Raw genomic sequence first — 12279 nt, 5'->3', positions numbered from 1 at the left:
CTTTTTGTATTGTTATGTATCAAATGTAAATGTTCAGTTCATTTTTTAATACAAGAAATATAAGATACATTGCAAAAATGAAACATAATAATACAGCTTTGCCAAACCAGAACATGTGTGTGTGTGTGTGTACTGTATTCTTGAATACCTGTATTCATATTGAAGAGCACTTCTTACTGGTCTACTGCAGGGGGACACACTTTCCTGCAAAACAAAAACAAAGTATTTCAGAAAAACTAATTTCCTCTAGAACAGCTGATTGGCCCTCTAAAACAGAGCAAAGCTATTGTCTTTTCCAGTGATTTGGATTTACAAAATCATCTTCCTGAGACTGCTACAATAAATAATTATTATAGGCAGAAATCTCGTTTTTTTTTGCGTCAACTCTTTTGTATCAAATCTCAAATATAAGCATTTATTTTGGAAATCTGCTAATTCCCTACTGCCCACTAAGTCATTTGGTTCACTTTGATTCAAATCACCTAAATCTCTTTGCAGGGAAAGTTTAAGGGGAAGAGATTAATGATGTTTAGGAGTAGGAATGCTGTGTGCTGACATACTTCAACTGACTGCAAGTCAACTTGATTTGAACTCCTTTCACACATTTCATTTTTCCAATCTTGGGCTGAAGGCTGAAGTGCAGACTTCCTGGATTTGAAAAGTGACAATCATAGGGGTGAACTAAATCATTAACTGCACTTCTGGATTTCCAGACAAAATAAGGTGACCTCAGAACCACCTCCCACATTTCCTGGGTGACTCCTCTGGTTGCAAAAAGAAGTCTGACTGTATAGAAGTCTATGAGAAAATGACCCTACTTCTCACTTGATTTATTACCTCAGTAAACATTGTGAACATGAGTTTATGGTCTCAATCACTTGTTTCAAGTCTTCTTCAATACAGTATGATGTTCATTTAGTAAATTATGGTCCCATTTAGAGTCAAATAGACCATAAAGCAGGGTATGGTTTAGGGCGTGGCTACCTTGTGATTGACAGGTCGCTACCACGGCATTGTCCGGTCTGGGAGTTGTCCATGTTTTTGTCTTACAACTTTCACCCTTTCACAGTGTGTTTTCAGTTCATGAAGGTTAATATTATTCAGCAGTCAGTTGTACTTAGCTCCACCCTCTTGTGTCATAATGGCAGTCCACAAACCAATGGGTGACATCATGGTGACTACGTCCACTTCTTATACAGTCTATGATATGAACCAACAGATACTGGTCCAGATGATTAGGAATGCCTCAGAAAGATTACAAGAGTATTTCTAATTAACTGCTTTAACAACAAGACAAACAATATTGGATGGACATCTTACATGTAAAATGTATGTCTTGTTTTAAAAATAAGGGCTTTCAAGAATGTACTTCAACAGCCTGTGATTTGGTGCAACTAAAAAGGATGTCACTTACACACTTTCAACCCTCTTTGACTTGATTTACTACGCAACACTGTACAACATGTTTAAATCAAATCAACACATACAGCCCGTCACGTTCTAAAAGCTGTTTAAGCCAGTGCCTAAACCCATGGAATCCAAATGTGAGAACATAAATTGTTCCAGCTGAGTGTTTTAATGACCTTAGCAAACACTTCACAGCACATAGATGAAACATAAATAACGCAAATGATAAATGATACAGAATGCCATGTTTACCTAACTGCATCCATATGTGATGCCTGCCTCTTGCTATATGGAGACCTTTTCTTGGAACTGCTGCAGCAGGGTGCATGATTGATATGAATAGGGCACACATCAAAAGCCAAAGGGCGCAATGCAGACCGTTGCATCGTTGCGTGAATGCATGCACATGTGTGTCATCATGGGACTTAGTGTGTATGACAGATACTACAAGTGACAGCCTACGGTGGCTGCAGTTGGGATCATACATGTCTGGTATGTAAATAGCTATAACATACACAAGGCTAGCCTTGCCTTACACACACAAAGATATTGTTGTGAAGTTTTGGGAATGTGATGTACGGTAGCTGTTGTTTAAATGTTAGTGTGAATGGATCCAGAAGTCTTCAATTACTCTGAAACATTATGACTGGTTCAACACACAGTGGACATCCAATTTAATTTGCATTTTATCAACATGTATTCCTTTAATTGAGGTTGGATGACTTTAACAATACTAATCAGTGATTTCAAGTTATTTTAATCCTGGCAAGAGAGCGTTTGTGTTGAATTGGGTGTGTGAAATGGTCACAAACAACCTCTGGTAATATCTGGCAGCTGCTAATACTGTATAACAATATGTTCAGTAACCAATAGAGCAGAGCAAATACCTAATTACCTGCCTTGAATAATTATATTCTTTCAGTTTCTATGCTCAACACAGAGGAGTAAAATGCACATACTGCCTAAATATGTACAAATGATGTGACACTATAGTACATAAAAAAGTCTATTTTACAATCACAAATTGTGTTTGCATATCTGTGAGTAGGGATCTCCCCTAGACATGAAGGAGACTGTGTATTGATGAAAGCATATACCAAAGTTGTGGTTTGTGCCTGAACTCGTGCATTTTTAGTATGCAACAGTATAGTAGTATGAGTATGAACAACCTGACAATGCATTACCAGACATTTTCTTCAACACATTGACAAGTAAAGTCCTGATAATTGTGGCCGTCATTCATTGGGGCTTATTTTGGAAAAGGTATGCAGCTGTATTCTGACATGAATGTGTAAACTGCCGTAGCAGTTGGCTCTGGTGATGAGTGGCACTAATGGATGGCATACCATGGATTTGACCACACTGAAAATCTAACAGGCATCCAGATAAGAGAGCAGTTATTCTGAGATCCCTGTCCCATTAAAACACCTGGATACAAGTCGTTTCACACCAAGCACAGATTTCCATCCAGAATATTTGCACAGAAACAGACTTTGTGGGTTCTAAATGAATGCTTGAATTTCCGCATATTTTACATATCAGTATTGGCCTCAAAAATCCAGTATTTAGTCAGGCTATCATTAGAACATAAAATAAGAACTCGATGTACGCAAAGTGTTTGTTGTGTCACCTTATTATTACTTTTCTTTACCTTGAGGGACCATGCCTTAGGAACACTGGTTCACATAGTAGCTAACACTAACCTCACTAATTAGTTATGTGAAACCTTTAGTTAAGCATGGGCAGAATTTTAGAATGCTATTGTTTGCAAAAATGTTGTTTCCATTAACACAACCAGATTAACATGAAAAATTGATGTGGTGTTCCCTTATGAGGTAAAGAACTTGATTTTAAAGATGCAACACTGGCAACATGGAATATATATATATATATATATATAATTATGCCACCTAATTTATTTCACATAGCATTTCATAATAAAATACAAATGTACATTTTATTTGTATCTTGCCAATTAAAAGGAATTGTTACTGAATGTGCAACGTAGATAAACTTAAATGGGGGAAGATGATAAAAGCTGTGCCTAGATAGGCAGTCAATAAATAAGTAATTATAACTGCTTATTTCATAAAAAAGTGGTGTGAATTGTACTTGGAATCTAATTTGTCATCGATTATGTTGTACATTTCTGCTTTGCCAAGGCAATAACATGAGCCAACACAAATGTATTACTGAGTTAGTAACAGAGAGTGTTTCCTAGATGCACATAAAGGTGCCTTTGGGACTATTTCAACCCCCACAGTCTTCCAAGAATCTTTACAAGAGCTCTTCCGCAACAGGTGTAACTTGTAAGTACTTTATATCGTCCTGAAATCAATAACATAACATAATTTACCCACATATAGCTACAACTACTTTGTTGCCACCATGTGAGGGTTTCCAAACATAGTTAACGCTGGTGAGGAGGAAATATTATTACTTGTGGTACCACATCAAGCCGTGCACCGTGGGATACTTTCAGCCCCCGAAGACCTAACCCTCACCCCCTCGTACAGCGCGCCCTCGTAAATCAATCTCTAAAAAACACACACATACACCCACACACACACACGCACTGGGGTAAATCACGGGTCTGGCGTCGCAGGCAGTCGCCGTCCAAATGATGGTCAGATTATAAACAGGATCATGTTTCTTGGGGACAGATCAGCGGCGACACAGCAGCTGTGGCCGTGGTGTAATGTTATGGCTGGACACTTGAAGAAAACCCGCCGGGCTCTACACCTCCCAGCAACTCTCGCTGTCTGTTCAGACCCTTTTAAGCTTTTAATCACAAAATGGGCAGCACTCTCTGAAGCCGGTGATAGATTAGCATTAGCAGCTCATGCATTTTTCAGCATGCATATATATCATGGTTTACAGTGTACTGGAGCGGCACCAAATGTTTCCATTAATATTCAGGGAGCGCTACTCTAAAATGTAATGCTTAATGTAATACTTAGAAGCTGTTGGTAATAAATGTTGACAGACAAAAAACGTGTTATCCTATCACTTCTAATAATGAATAATGTAAATTCCCAGAACTTTTCTCTACATTGAGTTCTAATATATCTTTACTGAAAGAAAGCTAAATGTGCTGAATAAATGGATAACAAACAAGAGACCTTAATTTCCAAAGAGTTGTTTTCAATTGCTGTCCTAGTTTTGCTGCACAAAGCATTTGGTATGCTAAGTTTCTTTATTTTCTTACTTTGGCGTGGTTTATCCACCGACTGTAATTTAGGCATTGGTGGGCCACTCTGGAGACTAGTGTGTATATAATTACTGAGTGTAATAGCTGTGGGGCTGCAAATACCCAAGTCAGAGCTATAAGCCGCAGAAAGCAGTGATGTCCAACACCACAAGCCCATCAAGTCTCATTAGTCTGTTGAGTGACCTACTGGGACCCATTCGGTTCGTATCAGTGGACTAACAGGGTTTGAGCTTTGAATCCTTTTGAAACATAAGACACTGTGGTAATACGGTAGGAAGCGCATCCTCCGACGTATTAGAAGTACATTAGATTAATTTGAGCTCATCATCAGAGAGTGTTTCTATAATGGCATGGCCATTTTCCTCCTCTCGACGACATGGGAATTTTCCACACCAGGAGAGTTTTAATATGCGGGTCGTTTTCTCGTTTTTGCCACTTTGGATTTAATCCCATAAACCAACCATCAGCATACACGGACCATCCAGCCCCGGTTAATGCCACAGTAAACATAAAGATGGCTTACTTAAACTATAGGCCAACGCCACTCGTCAAGATTAGAAGAAAGCTGTGTTATTTTGACCGGCTCTCATAGTTTCAGCAGTTTGGTTGAATTTTGCATATTCTTGCCCTGCTGTTAGTTAGTAGTTGGCTTGTTTTTATAACTAATGACTGTAACTTTAGACTGTATGGACCCAGTAGTAGAGGTGAAATGTTGTCTAGGCTTGCCGTAGTAGTTGGTGTTACAGGTGTTACACGGTGGTCGGGCACACATCAATTACATTACGTACCCAGCGCCCCCACCCTGATTTTGCTTTTGTTACAGAAATAAAAACCCATTTAAGTAATTTTCGCATTTAAGCGCTGTGTTATCAATACACAGCCGGACGACGGACGCTACAGACTGAAAGTAAAAGTGTCTATTTGGCAATATTTCAGATTTAAACCCAATGCTATAAAGGAACCATTACACTGATGAGGTAATCGGCGTTAAGAGGACAGAGCGTTCACAGCCGGTGTGCGCGGCAGAGCAGTGCCGGGTGGAAACCTGCGGCCCCGCGGCGAAAGCCGTTAATCGATAACATCAATGTTGTCACAAGTTTATTAACCGGTGGGAAAATTTCCTCACCGTCATATCCCTTATGCTTTCCCCTATTTCTTTGGAGCAGGTGGCCATGCAGGTATACACATTGCATCTTTAATCAATGCCACTAGAGAACAAGGTTAACGCATATCATAAAATGTCATGAACCATTATATTTTTAAGCCCTTAATAACAAAAGAAGGGTCATTTGGCTATGTTCTTATACTAAAGGAAATGTCCTGAAAAAACAGTAACATGGTGTAAAACAATGTAATGGAAAACCAAAAAGGAAGGAAAGCCAAACACAAACAATGCACTCACAAAGCGCTGGCCGGGATGCCCATTACTCACTGGCAGCTTGCCTTGGCATAGACAAAATAATGTGTCACCATCCTTCCAAGAGAGAAATGATAACAACAAAAACATGAAATAAAGAATAATGAAACTGTCTGAAGCGATATTTAAGAATTTCACACAACTTTTTTTCAATCTTGTGCTCACTGTATATGGCTATAGATGGAAGTCCATAGAAATACCGTATTCCATTTAATTTATTTGATTTCAGAATTGCATTTTAACACAGCTTTTAAAGATCCTTTTAGTGTGTGTGTGAGTGTGTGTGTGTGCTCATGTGTTTGAGGACCGCAGGACAGATGAACAATCATTGGAGATAAGCGGACTATGGCTTCAAGGGTCCTGACCCGGGAGTGGTCACTCAGACTGAGACATACTCACAGGATGTCAACAGATTAAGCTCCTTAGAAAATCTATTTAAAGACCGAACCAAAAAGTCATCAGATAGACATTTTGTGTTCAGCTGTTCTATATACCAAATATTATCAGCTGTTGGAAGAAAAAATACATTAAGGCAGAAATATTAATGGACTATTTGTGCAATATTCTGTGTAAATTAATAAGAAATATTGAATCGCTGAGTAGGGGGAGATCAGAAAGAACAAATCCCTTTTAAACAAGGCAACAGAATGTCCCAGGAGATCCTACATAAATCATGGTTAGCCTGAAACCCGACTGACAGGGAGAGTGACCCCTCCAAAAAAGGCAGAAGTTAGATTTGCTTCATTCCTTAATTGGAGCCAAGTTATTTTAGTGGTGCATTTTTGTGGTAAAAATGTAGGGGAGTGCAAAGATGTGGTAGGGAAACAAAGAAAGGCTTGGGAATCGAAATAAGAGCCCAGCTATAAGTATTGTGCTTTAAGTGGACACTGTATTTTACAGCTTCAAGTATTCATGTTAGACATCAGCCAAACAAGTAAAACAAGTAAACATGTCAACAGTATATAATTCAGTGCTATACATAGTACAGGGGAAGGATAACCTTTGAGTTTAGCTGTTTCAACAGTGAACTTAAAGCAGCGGTAGGCAGAACGTTTTTGGCATCATTGGGCAAAAATTCCATAATAATCTTTCAGCATATTGTAATTCAAGTGATCTAACAGATAAGAAGACTTCTGCACCTCCTCATGGCTCTGTTTTCAGGCTTTCAAAAATCTAGCCCGTGACGGGAGACTTGGGCCAATCACAGGTCATTTCAGAGAGCGTTTCTATTGGCTGTTCATTTAACGGAGGCAGCTGTTAATCACTCCAAAACTCCGATCAAATGGTCAAACTAGGCAGCGCTGATCAAATATGAATCAATATGCTGTTACTGTAATGCCTATTTCCCGCCTCAAATGTTTTCAGAAGCATCTTGTAGTGTACTGTTTAGCTGTAAAATGAGAAAGTTTGCTCCTGCTGGTGGGCGGTTCTTGGTATTTCCTCAACATGGCAGCTGGGTCACAAACTTTCTCATTTTACAGCTAGCTTTTACGCGACAAGATGCTGAGCTGAAAGCTTGCAGATGCCGTTAGCAGCACCGGAGGACACAAAGGGACATGATTTTCTTCCAGATTACCTGTCTCATGCACTACTGTCAGGATATAGTGACCGTTTTATAAAAATAACTTTTTTTAAATCATATTTGCTCCAACTTTCCTACTTCAGCTTTAAAGTAAATTACAATCACATCCTTCCGTTTGGATCACGGGATCATCAAACACTGACAGTCTTGATGCAAATAATGCTTCACTTAAAGCTTCTACAGCAGAGAAAATTGCAGTAGCAGTAGAGTGTTACGTCAGCTGCTGCAAAGACAAAGTGTCACTTGTTGTCTATTCCCAAACCTCCTTTTTGGACAAGTTATAAAAATAATATTGGCTCGACAGCCAGCCAACCTACTGGAGCATAGCTATATGGTACAGTGGACCTATTCATATCGATGATACATTAATTAATAATGAGGCTGTTCTGATTTTTTTTCAAGGCTGTGAAAGCTTCAGATAGAGAGAATGTTGATACTGCATACAAGCTAGGGACTGTGGACCATATAAGCATTTGAATTTGTGGAATTTGTATTTCCATACAAGCAAGAGAATGAATTAAGTCCTTTTTCTATGTTTTGTTTAAAAAGTCTATCTAAAGGTCATATATAGTACACCAAACCATACCCTGGAAAAGTCAGCAATAAAAAAAACTTTCTACCATGATGGTCTCATCAGTCAGTAAAAAATAAAAAGAGAATATGACATTAAGTTCTAATCCACATCAAGGTGTGTTTAAGGACTTCAGATGATGAATAATCAACACAAAAATGTGAAATACTAGCCTGTGAATATTATATCTAGGGATTTTATTGTGAAAGGTAAGAATGGAAGGAGTGGATCTGGTCTGTGCTGCCTTTATCAAGGTTGAAAGGAGAAATAAAGTTTCAGTCTCCATGTTGTTGTTTTATAAATATAGTCGCAACTCAACCGGTTCCGCACAACGTGATTGGTTTATGCCTTTATTTGCGATGCAAAAGCTCAGAAAATAGAAACAAATTATTTGGCTTTTTTTGGCGTATAATATTTGCATTCTGTGTGAAAATACTCGTGATAAAACCAACAGTTTGAAAAAACATATTGACGTGTATTAATCCGTGCCCTGTGTCAAAATCTTTGCTGAAGGTACTTCTTAACTGCAGTGTTAAAATCCTTTAATGCACACATCAGAATGATTATCCTGCTCATACCCTGGTAAATTGCCAAAAATGTTAAACAAGAACATTCACACATTTTTTGATGATCGTTTTGGACATGGTTTGCAAAAGTTACTTTAATAATAAGTAACAATTCAATACATTTATATCTATGTATTTATTCGTTAAGAAAGTAATGTTTAAGTCAGGCCTGATGTTGCCTTACACAAAAAAAGAATGATGCCAGTCACTTCCACACAGTGAGGTATACAGCCTATTAATTAAACACTAATATCAGATCGGTACTCGGTATGGTAATGCATTACTGAAAAATGTGAAACACGTCTTCTCTAACAGCTACAGTAAGTGCAGATCTAACACTTCAAATCAATGAGTTATTCATGCAATGCTTTAAACCATCTCTTTCACACAAAATACAAAGTCGTTGTTAGACTCAGGCAATTTTATAAGAAATATTTCATCATCTCCATGTAACTGCTCCACCACCACATTACTGCCACTAGTTGAACAACAACCACGTCCTACAAAGTCTCTGTTATCAGCCTTGTTTGTTCAACCTTGCCACTCATTAGCAGACCCCCCTCTGGCTGTATGAATGGATAGGAGAGGTCAATACGCTGACCCTGCGTGCCCACTCACTCCCCATACTGCGAACAACAGAGGCCCGTGTGTTCTGCACATTGCATCACAACCCCGCTAACGAGCACAGCTATTGGCCTGAGAGCACTAATGCAATTATGCAACACAAACCTCGGCACTGTGAGTCGGGGCCTACGGGTGGAAGAAGAATGAATTGGATGTGACAATTCGTGGGTTTGTTATTTTACCATTTTCTATGCAGAACTAAAAATGCATTCACTTTATACTGAGCTGATGTTGCCCACAGAGGAAGAGAGAGATACAAAAAAAAGAAGAAAGATATGATGTACAAGCATAGAAGAAAATGGCAAATAAAAAACACAGAGAAGATGAGAGATGATGAATACGTTTGAAGAACACTGAGCCAATATTATCATGTAGTATTATGTAAGCTGTCTGGCTAAAGCCGTCTGGGGACACAGCATCGCCAGTAAACAACACCTCTAGAGCTGCCACGGTTTCATCTCCTGCTCTGCAAGATGTGTACACAACATGTAGAGCTCTATAATAATAGAGGCTAGTGATTACAACACTGTAGAACCCCAGGCTACAAACTGAGACAATCACAACAAGCTAATATAAGCAGAGTTACAATGAAATGATGCAAATGGAGGGACGCGGGGCTAGATGGTGTTGAACGCCAAAGCAATTTTGAAGATGAAGATTGAGCTTTTCCTGACGAGACATTTTGATTTGTTGTAGCTGGGTTTCCAGTTATGGCTTCAGCTTTTTCAAATGGTTGAGTGATGGGAGAACAACTGCTGGTCACCTCGGAATCTCAAACACTTCCTGTTCAAAATTTCATGTTAAAACTGTAATGTTCTCAGCTGAAGACAAACTAAACCACTATATTTTACACTTTCTTATGCTCACAAAATAGTGCAGGCTCTATAGATCATTTCACAGTTGTAAGCGTAAACATTAAAAATGTGTTGCAGTGAATGGTTGCATCCTAAAATTCATACTAAAATGCTATTTATTACACTAAAACTGAAATTTTTAGTATGTCTGAAACCTTAGTATGAAACCAATAGTACGTGAATTGCATACTATTTCTGGTGAAACATTACAGTATGCAAATGCTGGACACTGTCTGTTCATAACAGACAATGGCGGACAGCTCTGTAACGTCAATAATGCTTATTGACTTTAGTGTAAGTATAAGATTCCACTTTGCTATAGGCGTAATATAGTTTTTAAATTAGTTCAGACTTTGATTCTCAAATCAAATCATTGTTTGGTCACATGAGGTTGGTACGGGTTACCAGGGTTTGCGCGTCTCGAACCGGCAAGGAGGCTCCGAGGAAGTGACGACGTAAGTTATTAAGTACGTCAGAAAAGATACTTTTTATTCACACAAAAGTGAAGTGATGTTGAACGACATATTGAGTATGTAGAGCGAATATGGACGCAGCATATGTGAATGACATAAGCTGACGTGAAGTAAACATGGACCCAAGCTGTTGCCTAGCAATGCAATTCCGTTGAAATGGTCTATAATAGTAAAACATGAAGTAATTTCTTATAACGTTGCAGGGATGATGATTTTTATGAGCACTTCCCCCGCTTGAGAGCAGGAACCCATGGTAGGTTAAATGCCACAACTACGACCCTAATGCAAGTGAGTAGAGGATCCACAGTAAGAGGAGTACCATAGCATAGACAGGTCATAAAATAGGTTGTAGATGACACTAAATACATGTCTGCTTTTAAATTACGACTTTTCCAAATCATGTTCAGACCTTTGAGAAACAATTTTCATGACAAAGGCTGATTTAACTGCCCTACAGTATAAGCCATCCCAGCAAAATTGAAAAATTGAACGGCAGTCCGTTTAACAAGTCAGAATAATGTTTTTCATAATTGTCTTTCACTCCAATTTGAACCCTATCTGCTGCCAATGCATAAGGCCTATGATTTTAACTGAATGTGACACTCTCTGGTAATTAGGAGACATGCTTAATATGGGTTATAAGAGGCCTAATGAAGAAGAGACATTCAGGGGAATGCAGAAATTAGCTTCTTCAAACACTAGGATCGTAATACACTCCTATCTTGAGGGAGGTAAACACTACTTATTATGAATCACTCTTGGGGGAATTTGTACAGAGTGACAGCAAAGAAACCTTGTGGATCATTGCATATCAATAGAAAACAATGAGAGGCTGAAGAACAATATAGCCATCTTGTAGACAGATTTGATACCTATTAGCTGTGAATTACATCACAATTTATGTTTAGTAAAGATTTTGTATGCCATTCTTATTATAACATTTTCAAAATCTAATGACAAAAACAAACATTTTGAAAGTAGTCTGTTATTTGACGCAAGGGGTAGACTAAAGCAGAATGGCTATCAGCTGTGGCTAAGATTACATTCCCCCCATACATAGTCTGGATTCCCCAGGTAGCAGTGTTAAGTGTCGAGCATGAAGATAAGAGGAACTTGATTAGCAGCGGTGCTATATTTACTGCCAGTAGGACCCTTTACCCTCTAAGGTGGTCCGGATCAGCGTGAAAATCCATCTGAGGAATCTTTAAGTACTCTGGGTGTTTACATGTTTAATTTAGGGCTGCACGATTTGGAAAAAAATATCTAATTGCAATTATTTTCGACTCATATTGCAATTGCGACATGATTTACAATATTAGAAGGAATGATCATTTTTACATCATTATTCTCATTTCATTAAAAAAACGTGATGATTGATTATGGTGTGATTTTTTGCGGGGATCTGTACCAAACAAAGATGCTGTCTTAAGTCTGTAGAATATGATGTGTAGGCCAGGACAGCCCTCCAGCACGACAATATTTAATTTAAAATGGTATTTTGACACATATTTTGCCTTTTGCGATTTTAACAAATACTGTGATTTGAAAATTGCAGTAGGCCATATTGCGATTTT

The 12279-nt window shown here is 38.5% G+C and overlaps 1 protein-coding gene across 14 annotated transcripts in view; it reads right to left on the bottom strand.

The window, feature by feature from the left end:
* The window catches only part of sorbs2a (sorbin and SH3 domain containing 2a), a 77008-nt gene that overhangs the window by 36803 nt on the left and 27926 nt on the right, over positions 1-12279 (bottom strand). For all 14 annotated transcript variants that reach the window (XM_074629559.1, XM_074629569.1, XM_074629572.1 and 11 more), the window contains one exon: positions 149-204. In XM_074629559.1, coding sequence (XP_074485660.1) covers positions 149-158 — 10 coding nt within the window. In that variant the 5' untranslated portion in view covers positions 159-204. The remainder of the gene's footprint in view (positions 1-148; positions 205-12279) is intronic.

This window comes from Sebastes fasciatus, chromosome 3 (assembly GCF_043250625.1).
Source record: "Sebastes fasciatus isolate fSebFas1 chromosome 3, fSebFas1.pri, whole genome shotgun sequence".
In the NCBI taxonomy this organism is placed as follows: Eukaryota; Metazoa; Chordata; class Actinopteri; order Perciformes; family Sebastidae; genus Sebastes; species Sebastes fasciatus.
This window is presented reverse-complemented; position numbering and strand designations above follow the sequence as displayed.